Below are 13,552 nucleotides of genomic sequence, written 5' to 3'. Positions count from 1 at the left end.
AGCTCACACTATTTTAGGTTTTGGTGTGCAAAGCTTTTTGCTTTAGTGCATCAGCCTCTTTGGAGAGTATGGAAACTGACCAGCTTGATTCTGTTTTCCTGATAAGTGGTATATTTGTGCTTTAAAGCCTGGTGTAATATTTGCAATGCTGCCTTTTCATAGGTAGGGTTGTTACTGTTTGAGTGCTGGTAGTTAGTGCTGTTTTGGAATGGGAGGTTTATTATATTGTAATTGTATTTTAGTTTGCTCATGGCTTTCTGAAGACCAAGCCCAAACCCAATGTGCGTTACAATAATCCTAATAACATATGTCCAAGTGTCTTTTTGGCTTTTATGCAGGATTTTCTGGTTGTCACCACAGCAGGAGTGCATGCAAAAGATAGTATACATGTTGTTGTGATATATTTTTACTTCAAAAGACTGTACTTTTTGTATTATAAATGCATAATTTTAAATTGTGTGTGGAGAGGGCTGAATTGGGAGGAGGTCTAGGCACAAAGTTGTAAGATTTACTTAGGATGCCTAATACCCTTCACTGGCCTAATTAGAAAAAGAATAAAAATTAAATGTTAAAAAAAAAACACAGGATGAGGAGGGGTCAGCACAGGACAGCAAAAAAGCTAGCACTGGCCCTGCGGAGCAATGCTCTTTGGTGATGCACTGGAGGGGTTCCCATCCCTCCCCAGTAAGAAGACACCCTGCGTGGTAGTGAGTGGGAGGGATGGGTTGAGCGACTGAGAGGGAAGGTATGGGGTGAGTGACAGGGAGAGCACTGTTGAGAGGGAAGGGGTGAGTGACTGAGAGGGAAAGGAAGGAACCAGTGTATGAGTATGTGTGTACCTGAGAGAGAGGGAAGGAGAGGGAGTGAGTGGTGACTGACTGAGAGGAAAGGGAAGGGTTGAGTGGGAGGGAGGCAGAGACTGAGAGGGAAGGAGTGAATGAGGAGAAAGGGGGAATGAGAAAGTGGAAGAGGGGAATAAGAAGAGAGGGTAGAAGGGTTTTGTGAGAGAGGAGAAAGTTTGTGTGTTCCCTGCTCCCCTCCATCTCTTATCCACTAATCCATGACAAACTCAAGGTGACTGAAAATCAAAAGTTCCCTGGTGTTACTTCAAAGAGTTTCTGCAGTAAAATGTGTTTGTGAGGCTGTTAATGAGTTGATACCAGAATTTGAATTTTCTTTTGTATAGTGAGTTGATGTGGGCTTCTCTTGGAGAGAATCCCTTTTGGGTACCTTAGCAGGGGTGGCAGAAGGGGGGGGGGCATCTCATTTTATCCTATCCCTCACCTCAGGCAGTAGATTGCCTTGAGCTGTTGCTGACTGATGGCATTAGTTACCTTAGTAAAGCTCTGCTCCTGCTCTGGGCTGCCAATGGTCTGAACTACCTCCCACATACTGACATCAGCATCATCAAAGGCAGGTTCAATGTCACACGTGATAGCATATCAAAGGAGACATTTTGAGCTTGGTCTTTATTGATGATGTCAGACTGGGGAGGCAGCTCAGAGAGTTGATCACATGGCAGCAGCAAATTTTCTGATGCTCCACCAACTTCAGCAGTCACCCTATTCCCCTGTTCAGGAAAGCCTCAACCAGATGACAGAAAAAGAGTTTGAACTTAACTAGAACACTGCAGACCTATGTAAACCAGAAAGGGAGATATGTTTCTTATACATTCATCATCAATAAACTACATTTTGTTTAGTATAAGCTTCAAGAATTGTACCTGAGTTTTGCTTAGCTTGTCAGGATCACGAACTCGGGAAAATTAGGGTGAACCCAGAAGGAAAAGATTGGCAAGGGATCTGTGAGGGTGATATACTAAACTGCAATGTCTTGTGTGCAATATAGTGATTTTTGTGTACTGTATTTCTATTAAAATAAATAGGTCCTGCCGAAAAAATGTGTGCAAAATTTCACTATGATAAATTTTGTAAACCTCCCTGTTGCGCCAGGAGGTGGACCCTTGGCCTAGTGCAGGTTGGACCCGGAGAGCGCCTGCCACCAGGAGGCGGAGCACAAAAGGAGACAGAAGCTAACTGGAGCTTCACCAATAGCAAACCAGGGTTCCCTCAGGTTGAGCCCTTGGTTACCCGGGCCGCCTGGTCTTAGGTGGACCTCGCAGGATCTCCTTGAGAGAAAGTTCAGAGGTATGCCCACCACGATCAAGGGTGTGCGGACGATGTTCAGGCTAGAAGTCCAAAGTGCCAGGGAAGGCCAGAATAAAGTCTCTGAATGTATGACAAGGATCAAGGCCAGAGTCAAGATAGCGTAGTCAGCCAAAGCAGGGGTCAATACCAGTGGTCAGTCCGTGGATAGTCAGCCAAAGCAGGAGTCAGGTTCCGGGCGGCAGTCAGACATGGTCAGTGGTCAGGCAGAGGTCAGTTCCAGGCAGTGTGCAGACGTGGTTGAGGAAACAGACAAAGGTCAAATCCAGGCGGCGATCAACGTAGTCAAGAACAGGCAAAGGTCAGTACCGAGAAGACAGTCTGAGAGGTACTACCTGGGGAGACGAAGGACAGAAGGATGCTGGAACAGGACTGGAACAAATACTGGAAACGCAGATGCAAACTAGAAATCACAGCGTGATCGACCCGATTGCCAAGGCAAGGAAGTGCAGGCAGGCACTTCCTTTTGAGGAGTGTTCAATCAGGGTGCACCGCGGAGCTGGGATCCGCCCCTGGCCCTTTAAGGAGCCGGCCGGTCAGCGCGCGCGCGCACCTAGGAGCAGGGCCAACGCCACCGAGGTCGCCGAGCCCTGCCGTGAGGCCTGGTCGGAGGTGGAAGGCCCGGCGACCGCCGCCGCAGGACGCCAACGCCTGGCTGAGCTTGCTGCTGTAGCAGGGGAGGACGACCCGGGACCCGTGGGAGTCTTGGTGGGGTGAGTAGGCCTGGACGCAGGCCGAGCAGGGACGGGACGCACAACACTCTCTCTCCCCAAAGCGCCTCATTGGGGGTTTTTTTTTGTGGAACAAGTTTTGCAAACCTGATTTTGTGTGAGTTTGCTTACATGGTAATAGCTAGTGAGCTGCTTTGAATGATTTTGTAACGCAATACCTCATTAATGATTGATTTTCATTAAATTTCACACATGAAAAACCACATGCAAAATTTTATTCACTGTAAAAGCAAAAAAATTTGCAAACAGCACTTCATGGACTAAACCCAAAATAGTGCACATTATTTTTGATAACTCACACTAATTTAGGTTTTTAGTCGCAAACCTTCTTGCTTGTTAGTGCATCAGCCTCTTTGGAGAGTTTGAAAACTGTCAAGATTTATGAAGATTTTGTTCCTTTGTAAAATATTGGGACGACTTGTCAAAGTTTTACTACAGTGCAAAAATTATTTTATCCTAGTACTTATTTACATTGAAAAGTCTGGAATATTTTCTTCATACATCTGGAGCAAAACTTATTTTGGAGGAAATCTTTAAATCTGGAGCAGAATTCTTCCTGAATAATATACTGTATTATGTGTGTTACTTTGTAACCCACCCCGAACTTAGGAGGGTGCGGGTAAGAAATACTCAGAATAAATGAATAAAATAATCTCACTCATTAACAAACAGCAGAACTGTAAAATGAAAACCAAATAGAAATTTCCAGGGCTGTATAATACTAGCTGCCTGGTGCCACAGCAGCCATATAGTAACATGACTGTGGATATTCAAAACTTGCATTTTAGCTGGATAACTTGTGAGTTATCCAGCTAAATGACTTTGAATATGTAAGTCATTACTGTTAACATTGAACAGGATACAGTATTTTTACTTCTGTAGTCTATAAGTGGAATTAATAATAACATAAAATGTGTCATGCTGGGTCAGACAAAAGGTCTCTAAAGCCCAGGATCCTGTCTCCGACAGTGGCGAGTCCTCATCACTAGAAGGTGCCTGGCAGATCCCAAAGAGTAGAGGAATTCCTTGTTGCTCACTTTCAGGGGTAAGCATTGATTTTCCCAAGCCTCTCTGGCTTATAATTGTTTATAGACTTTTTCTCCAGGAACATGTCCAAAACCCTTTTAAACCCAGCTGCGACCACATCCTCTGACAACAGATTGCACAGCTTGATTGTGCATTGAGTGAAAAATTATTTTTTCTAGGTTTTTTTTCAAATCCACTACCTGTTAGTTTCCTGGAGTGTCCCTTAGTCCTAGTATTTGAAAGAGTAAATAACATTCCCTGTTCAGCCTGTTCTATGGTTATCTGTACTGCCATATAATAGTTGTGATAATGGATTAGCTGTTCATATGTAGCAGTTCTGCAGTTTATAGAAATGTTGGATCTATGTGGGCAATAGTTTTATTTTCAGCAAGTGCCCATCTGACCACGAGACAGATTGTTGCCTCTCAGTAAAACAGTAAATGACAGCAGAAAAATATCAAATGGCCCAACCTGTCTGCCCGCTTATTAGTAAAGCTTGGACTAAATATTAGTTTTTGTGCTCTACTCTCTGTATGAAATATACCATATGTATGTGATTTAAAAATTAAATACTTACTGTTTGTATTCTTATGTTAACATTTTAAACAGAAGATATCTGAAAGAAATGGGAAATACAATCTTCTGGAAATACAATTGGAAAAGTCAATCAGATTGTTAAAACTAAGTCAAACAAAGGAAACCAGTATAAAAGAAGGTAAGTTCAACAAGGTATTTGTATGCTTAGGAATATTCTATTCTTAAGGAAAGCAAATTCAGATTAGGGTTTAATAATATGGGAATTTCTCAGCCACTGACCATATAAGCGTCAATTTGGTAAATTATTACAGCTTATTAATTGTCTTTATTTCTGTCAAAAGCTCAGGAATACAATATAAATTTGCATGAGATAGTATTTGGGAAATTTCAGTATATGAAATTAGTGCCCCTGTCATCTTCATGTATGATTGATAGATTAAAGTCAATCTCGAACCCTGAGTCCTTTCAGGATTTCTCTTACAGATACCACCCCTCTCTTTTAATGAAGTAATATTAAAGAAAGTAAGTACTCAGGCTTTCCTCTGCATTGAGGCAGGCCAGTCTACACAAGTGGATTATGCATGCCAACCAGCAGATGGAGATGGAGACTCACTCAAAGCACTGCAGTGACATCAGCCTGCCAAAATTCTCTGTCTCCTACAGGTGGTGGACATGCATACTTGATTGTGGACATAGATCTGTCAGGATTAGAGTAGACAGGTTGAAGGCAGACTCCTGAGATGATAGCAGGGCTCCCTCCCTCAGTTGAGTGCCTCGGTGGAGATTCAGACAGATTGTGGGGGAGTCCAGAGGTGAAGACAGTTAGCCCTCTCCCTCCCTCCACTTCCTTGGTCTCAGTACTTATTCTCTCCCTCCTTTGCCCCCTTCTTTTGGGTAGTTTCTGAACAGTTCCCCTCGGTGGTTGGGTTCCTAGGGTGTTGAGCAGGCCAGGGAATTTATTTTCTGGTAGGTGCGGAAGGAAGTCCCTTTACTAGTGAGCCGTGTGCTGGTACTTTAAAATAAAAAAGAAAAGCGTCGTTTGTGTGGCTGGAGTCACTTGTGCTGGTAGCAGCAGAGGGAACGCAGGCCTTCTGCTTCAGGAAGAGTTTGTTTTATCCAAGGTCAGGGATCGGGCAGCTTTTCATGGCGTATGCACAGCCGGCATTTAAGGCCACTGGAAGGAGAGCCTTTCCTCATAGGGGAGCGCCGAGACATGCAAGACGCATCCGAGCATGGGCGAACAGGCTAGAGAAGAACCTCTGCTGAACCCGAATGCACCAGAAGAGACCCAGCAATGCAATGCTGTCTCTGGGGTAGCCCTCTGGCCACTCGACAGCCCTTTCAGACCCGCTGCCTGGAAACGGTAGGTGCGACCGGACGGACAGAGGTCGAGGACAGGCGATGGCACTGGAACAAGGATGAGGCGTAGGCACTTGGAGACTAGGACGAGGTTTCAGGTTTCAGGTCCGTGACCAGCCCCCCCCTGGGCTGGTCACGGACCACCCTGTCCCACTGAGTGCCCTACACAACCTGAAGAGGCTGGTCACGGACCACGCGGAGAGCGGGACAAGTGCAGAACTGAAGCTCAGGATGAAGAAGGGATCCGGGCAGCCCTTGAAGAAGGATCCAGCCGGAACAGGACTTCAATGACCGGGAACGGACACCAGATCAGATATGGATTTACTCACAGGATGGTCATCTGGAGGTGAGGTCCGGCGGGCGAGGCTAGGCTTGAAACCCAGAACTAGGAACTAGAGGATCAGGGACCACTGGACACAGGAATGGAAGTACTGGAACAACTGGAGACGGGTATCGAAGAACTGGAACATCAGAGGACAAAGACATCCGAAGAGAGGAGCCGGAGAGGACTAGGACATCTGAAGACAGAAACATCTGAAGACAGGACGGACAAGGACACAGGATCCGGTGAGAGACCAGGAACCATGGACGAAGACAAGGGGGCTCCCACGAAGAACAGAGAACCTTGAAGGAACGAAGATGGACCTCGGAGCCTCCTGGAATGAAGAGCTGGAACAGACAAGGAATCCAGGAACGTACTGGCTCTTTGCAAAGGCGAAGGGGCCCTTTTATAGGGCTGAAGAAGAGACGCCCAGATGAGGTCATCAGGTGGGGCCGCGGGGCTTTTCCCACCGCAGGCCCTTTAAATAATCAGGAGAGGTGCGGCCGCGCACCTAGAGAGAGGCCAGGACCGGGGACAGCGGCGGGGGCATCCAAACCGTGAAGACTAGGACTGGAGGCGGCACCAGGCCATGAAACGAGGCCCGGATGTCGGTGGCTTCACGCCGCAAGGAGGAAGCATGTGGGCGGCGGCTTCATGCCGCAAAGGCAGGCAACGGCGGCGGCTCCACCCGCCGCTGAGTGAAGAGGGTGGCAGTACCCCTGCTGCATGAGAAGAACGGCGACGGCAGCCTCCGGGCCACGAGGAACAGATGGCAGCATCGGCGGTGGCTCTGCCTGCCACGAGGAACAAGCGATGGCACTCAGGCTGCGTTGGAAGCAGCGGCCTCCAGGCCACAAGGGAGGCACAGTAGTGGCGGCTCACCCGCCTCAGAGTAGGAACGGCAGTAGAACTGGGCCGTGGAGAAGGTGAGAGGCTGCTTGTGGCTAGGCCCACAAGCAGCATTGCAACATTAATGATGGAACTAGGGCATCAGATTGACTTTATTAAAGATAGACAGTCTACAGCTAACACGAGGAGAGTGTTTAATATTTTACATATGGCTAAAAGACAAGGTGGATGGAGCAATTGTGGTACTAGATGCTAAGACTGCCTTCAGTGGTCTTTATTTGTCTTTTCTATTTGCCATCCTTGAGAAATATCAACTTGATCCCAGCTTTATCGCATGGGTAAGGGCTTTATATGTGTATCCACGAGCTAGAGTCTTAACCAATGGCTGTTTATCGGATTCTTTCCCCATACTGTGGGGAACTCAACAGTGTTGCCCTTTATCTCCATTATTCTTTGATCTGGCCATAGAAGCCCTGGCACAGATGGTGAGACAGGAACCTGGGGTTTAAGTTTACTGGGAAAATTTATAAAATATCCTTATACATGGATAATGTTTTGTTGTTTTTGACTAATTTGAAACCAACAGCTCCCATATTACTAGATGTCCTGTCAAAATGCAGTATTGGGAAAAAGCATTATGGGCTAGCCTAAAAAAAGATGATGATACTTCCATTTACATCAGAGAGGTCTATAAGTCTCCAATTCAGACAGAACAGCTGGACAGAGTTCTGATCAAAGACATCGAAAAGATGGGAAAGAAGGGAGAAGTGTTGCTTGTTGGAGATTTTAATCTGCCTGATGTAGACTGGAATATCCCTTCTGCGGAATCTACAAGAATTAGAGAGATAGTGGATGCCCTCCAAGGAGCTATGCTCAAAAAATGGTATTGGATCCCACGAGGGAATATGTAATTCTTGACTAACTGCTCACAAATGGGGATAATGTCTCTAATGTCCTGACAGGTGCCCACCTGAGTACAAGTGATCATTAGATAGTATGGTTTAATATTGCGAATAAGATACAAAGAAGTCACACAAAGCCCCAAGTTCTGATTTTCAAATATACAGACTTTGAAAAACTGGGGATATACCTGGAGGAAGAACTGGGAGAAAATGGGCAAATGGGAACAACAGTTAACAACAAATCTATATGTTAAAAAAAGTAAACAAAAGCTCAAGGAAAAAGAAACAGATTTGGTACTTAAAGGTGGCTGCAAAAATAAAGGCAAAAAGGTCAGCATTCAGGAAGTATAAAGGAAATGAGGGAGACAGAAAGAAATCAGAAAAGCAAAAGGTCAAGCGGAAGAAAGGATTGCCCAAGAAATAGAGGTGACAAAACATTTTTCAGATAAATAAGAAAGAGAAGGAAAGCCTGAAGTGGTATAGTGAAATTGAAAGGTGACGAGGAGCAATGTGTCGAGACAGACAAGGAAATGGCAGAAATATTAAATACTTCAGTTCTGTGTTCATTAAAAAAGACCCTGGAGAAGGACCGTTGCTGGTTGACAAGACCGTAGAAGGGAATGGGCTAGACACAACTCCTTTTACAGAAGAATATGTATGGGAAGAGCTAGGAAAACTGAATGAGGACAAATCCATGGGGCCAGATGAGGTACATCCCAGGATACTACGAGAACTCAGATGTCTTGGCAGGTCCACTAAATGACCTGTTCAATAGATCCCTGGAAACGGGAGTATTGCAATAAAATTGAAGAGCGGTTGTGGACCTGCTTCATAAGAGTGGTTGCAGAGAGGAGGCTGGAACTACAGGCCAGTTAGCCTCACTTCGGTGGTGGGAAAATTAATGGAAACGCTGCTGAAAGAAAGGATATTGGACCCAAGGTAGCATGGATTCACTAGAGGAAGGTCCTGTCAGACAAATCTGATTGATTTTTTTTGATTGGGTGACTAGTGGAGGAGGGAGACCAGGGTTCAAATCCCATTGCTGCTCCTTGTGACCTTGGGCAAGTCACTTTACTCTCCATTGCCTCAGGTACAAACTTAGACTGTGAGCCCTCTGCTGACAGAAAAATAACTACAGTACCTGAATGTAATCTGCTTTGAAGTGCTGAAAAATGGAATATAAATAAAATAAATAGAATTGGATCGAGGAAGAGCACTCAATGTCATCTACTTGGATTTCAGCAAAGCTTTTCATACCATCCCACATAAGAGGTTTATTGACATAATAAGAAGCTTGAGAATGAACACCAAGGTGGTGACATGGATTACAAACTGGTTGACTGATAGGAGACACTGTAAATGGAACTTACTCTAAAGAGAGAGCCATGTTAAGTGGAATGCCACAGGAAGCGGTATTGCGGAAGGGATAGAAGGTAAAGTTTGTCTTTTGCAGATGATACCAAGATCTGCAACAGAGTAGACATGCCTGAAGAATTAGATAGAATAAAAAGTGATTTACGAAAGCTTGAAGAGTGGTCAAAGATTTAGCAGCTGGGATTCAATTCCTAGAAGTGCAGACTGGAGGGTGGCAAGTGTAACCCCAATATTTAAAAAAAGCTCCAGGGGCGATCGGGGAAACTAGACCAGTGAGCCTGACTTCAGTGCCAGGAAAAATAGTGCAAGCTATTCTAAAGATCATATAAAAAGACATGGTTTAATGGAACACATTAAACATGGATTTACCCAAGGGAAGTCTTGCCTAACAAATCTGCTTCATTTTTTTGAAGGGGTTAATAAACATGTGGATTATATCGCAATGATAGGGAGGATCAACTTGGTGGGGGTGTGGCACTTTATGTCCGGGAGGGTATAGAGTCCAACAGGATAAAGATCATACAAGAGAGTAAATACTCAGTAGAATCTATAAGGGTAGAAATCCCATGTGTGTTGGGTAAGAGTATAGTGATAGGAGTTTACTACCGTCCACCTGGACAAAATGGTCAGACAGATGATGAAATCAGGGAAGCAAACCAATTTGGCAGTGCAATAATAATGGGAGATTTCAATTACCCAATCAAACATACCTTCTGTGTGCATCATGGAGCGCATCGGCTCACACAACTCATGAACTATTTGAAGAGGTAATCTTGGCGCCAAAAATAGCAGCTATCGCGATAGGTTCGTCAATTAAGCCCCGCCCCCACTGTGAGCAGTTCAACCAAACAGATGCCATTCTACGTCCTTGTTTAGACCCTTAGGATGGACAGAAGACAGTGTAAAAATCCACTTCTGTTCCCGTCTACCCAAAATTTCAGGGTAATCCCCTCCCCTATATGGGGGGACAACCACCTCTAAAACTGGAAACCACCAATTCAGCAATAGTGTGTTGGTGTTGAACCCAATGCGTGACCAAAGGTTCATCCATCCTAAGGAGACGAATGTTTGAACAATGTTCTATAATGCGGGTCTTCACCATTTAGAGATGGTTGTCCCCCCATATAGGGGAGGGGATTACTCTGAAATTTTGGGTAGACGGGAACAGAAGTGGATTTTTACACTGTCTTCTGTCCATCCTAAGGGTCTAAACAAGGACGTAGAATGGCATCTGTTTGGTTGAACCGCTCACAGTGGGGGCGGGGCTTAACTGACGAACCTATCGCGATAGCTGCTGTTTTTGGCGCCAAGATTACCTCTTCAAATAGTTCATGAGTTGTGTGAGCCGATGCGCTCCATGATGCACACAGAAGGTATGTTTGATTGTGTAAACCTGTTAAAAGTTATATAGCCATATTTATAAGGTCCATCAGTGTTATTGTTTTCTATGTTATAGATGATACTGATTGTGGGTCCCTCCCGATGCAGCCACTGCGAAACACGGACCGTGTCGGGGGACTTTAACTATTGTTTTTGAAGATGTATGGAGTTGCCATTAATAATGCTGAAGAAAATTAGTTGAATAAAAAATTATTATAATCTCTACGGTGGACTTTGTTACCTTTTCCTTGCACGCTGGATTTGTGGATATTTATTGATGTGCAAGGCATTTTGCTTCATATCTTTGCTTGGTAGATTTCAATTACCCCAATATTGACTGGGTAAATGTAACATCAGGACTTGCTAGAGACATAAAGTTCCTGGATGTAATAAATGATTGCTTAATGGAGTAATTGGTTCAGGAACCAACAAGAGAGGGAGCTATTTTAGATTTAATTCTTAGTGGAACGCAAGATTTGGTGAGAGAAGTAACGGTGGTGGGGCCACTTGGCAACAGCGATCATAACATGATCAAATTTAAACTAATAACTGGAAGGGGGACAATAAGTAAATCTGCAGCTCTAACACTAAATTTTAAAAAGGGAAACTTTGATAAAATGAGGAAAATAGTTAGAAAAAAACTGAAAGGTGCAGCTGCAAAGGTTAAAAGTGTTCAACAAGCTTGGACATTGTTTGAAAATACAATCCTAGAGGCGCAGTCCATATGTATTCCGCGCATTAAGAAAGGTGGAAGGAAGGCAAAACGATTACCGTCATGGTTAAAAGGTGAGGTGAAAGAGGCTATTTTAGCCAAAAAAAATCCTTCAAAAATTGGAAGAAGGATCCATCTGAAGAAAATAGGATAAAACATAAGCATTGTCAAGGTAAGTGTAAAACATTGATAAGACAGGCGAAGAGAGAATTTGAAATGAAGTTGGCCATAGAGGCAAAAACTCATAATAAAAACTTTTAAAAATATATCCAAAGCAAGAAACCTGTGAGGGAGTCGGTTGGACCATTAGATGACAGAGGGGTTAAAGGGGCTCTTAGGGAAGATAAGGCCATTGCAGAAAGACTAAATGAATTCTTTGCCTCTGTGTTTACTAATGAGGATGTTGGGGAGATACCAGTTCCAGAGATGGTTTTCAGGGGTGATGAGTCAGACGAACTGAACGAAATCACTGTGAACCTGGAAGATGTAGTAGGCCAGATTGACAAACTAGAATAGCAAATCACCTGGACCGGATGGTATGCATCCTAGAGCTCTGAAGGAACTCAAAAATGAAATTTCTGATCTATTAGTTAAAATTTGTAACCTATCATTAAAATCATCCATTGTACCTGAAGACTGGAGGGTGGCCAATGTAACCCCAATATTTAAAAAAGGCTCCAGGGGCGATCCGGGTAACTATAGACCAGTGAGCCTGACTTCAGTGCCGGGAAAAATAGTGGAAACTATTCTCAAGATCAAAATCGTAGAGCATATAGAAAGACATGATTTAGTGGGACACAGTCAACATGGATTTACCCAAGGGAAGTCTTGCCTAACAAATCTGCTTCATATTTTTGAAGGGGTTAATAAACATGTGGATAAAGGTGAACCAGTAGATGTAGTGTATTTGGATTTTCAGAAGCCGTTTGACAAAGTCCCTCATGAGAGGCTTCTAAGAAAACTAAAAAGTCATGGGATAGGAGGCGATGTCCTTTCGTGGATTACAAACTGGTTAAAAGACAGGAAACAGAGAATAGGATTAAATGGTCAATTTTCTCAGTAGAAAAAGGGTAAACAGTGGAGTGCCTCAGGGATCTGTACTTGGACCGGTGCTTTTCAATATATATATAAATGATCTGGAAAGGAATACGACGAGTGAGGTTGTCAAATTTGCGGATGATAAAAAATTATTCAGAGTAGTTAAATCACAAGTAGACTGTGATACATTACAGGAGGACCTTGCATGACTGGAAGATTGGGCATCCAAATGGCAGATGAAATTTAATGTGGACAAGTGCAAGGTGTTATATATAGGGAAAAATAACCCTTGCTGTAGTTACACGATGTTAGGTTCCATATTAGGAGCTACCACCCAGGAAAAAGATCTAGGCATCATAGTGGATAATACTTTAAAATCGTTGGCTCAGTGTGCTGCAGCAGTCAAAAAAGCAAATAGAATGTTAGGAATTAATAGGAAGGGAATGGTTAATAGAATGGAAAATGTCATAATGCCTCTGTATCGCTCCATGGTGAGACCGCACCTTGAATACTGTGTACAATTCTGGTCGCCGCATCTCAAAAAAGATATAGTTGCGATGGAGAAGGTACAGAGAAGGGCAACCAAAATGATAAAGGGGATGGAACAGCTCCCCTATGAGGAAAGGCTGAAGAGGTTAGGGCTGTTCAGCTTGGAGAAGAGACGGCTGAGGGGGGGATATGATAGAGGTCTTTAAGATCATGAGAGGTCTTGAACGAGTAGATGTGACTCGGTTATTTACACTTTCGAATAAAAGAAGGACTAGGGGGCATTCCATGAAGTTAGCAAGTAGCACATTTAAGACTAATCGGAGAAAATTCTTTTTCACTCAATGCACAATAAAGCTCTGGAATTTGTTGCCAGAGGATGTGGTTAGTGCAGTTAGTGTAGCTGGGTTCAAAAAAGGTTTGGATAAGTTCTTGGAGGAGATGTCCATTAACTGCTATTAATCAAGTTGACTTAGGGAATGGCCTTTGCTATTACTGGCATCAGTAGCATGGGATCTTCTTGGTGTTTGGGTACTTGCCAGATTCTTGTGGCGTGGTTTGGCCTATGTTGGAAACAGGATGCTGGGTTTGGACCCTTGTTCTGACCCAGCATGGCAATCTCTTATGTTCTTAGGTTGCGGTAATCCAAAAGATGGGGGTGGGGGGAGGCT

The 13,552-nt window shown here is 44.0% G+C and overlaps 1 protein-coding gene across 2 annotated transcripts in view; it reads left to right on the top strand.

The window, feature by feature from the left end:
* Positions 1-13,552, top strand: part of CCDC152 (coiled-coil domain containing 152) — a 168,451-nt gene that overhangs the window by 13,458 nt on the left and 141,441 nt on the right. For both annotated transcript variants that reach the window (XR_003852776.1, XM_029578028.1), the window contains exon 2: positions 4,532-4,637. Coding sequence is in view for 1 of the 2 variants with exons in the window: in XM_029578028.1 (XP_029433888.1) it covers positions 4,532-4,637 (106 nt within the window). In the remaining variant the exon portion in view is untranslated. The remainder of the gene's footprint in view (positions 1-4,531; positions 4,638-13,552) is intronic.

This window comes from Rhinatrema bivittatum, chromosome 1 (genome assembly GCF_901001135.1).
Source record: "Rhinatrema bivittatum chromosome 1, aRhiBiv1.1, whole genome shotgun sequence".
NCBI classification, from domain to species: domain Eukaryota; kingdom Metazoa; phylum Chordata; class Amphibia; order Gymnophiona; family Rhinatrematidae; genus Rhinatrema; species Rhinatrema bivittatum.
The sequence above is the reverse complement of the archived record's forward strand: the minus strand, read 5'-3'. Positions and strand labels throughout refer to the sequence as shown.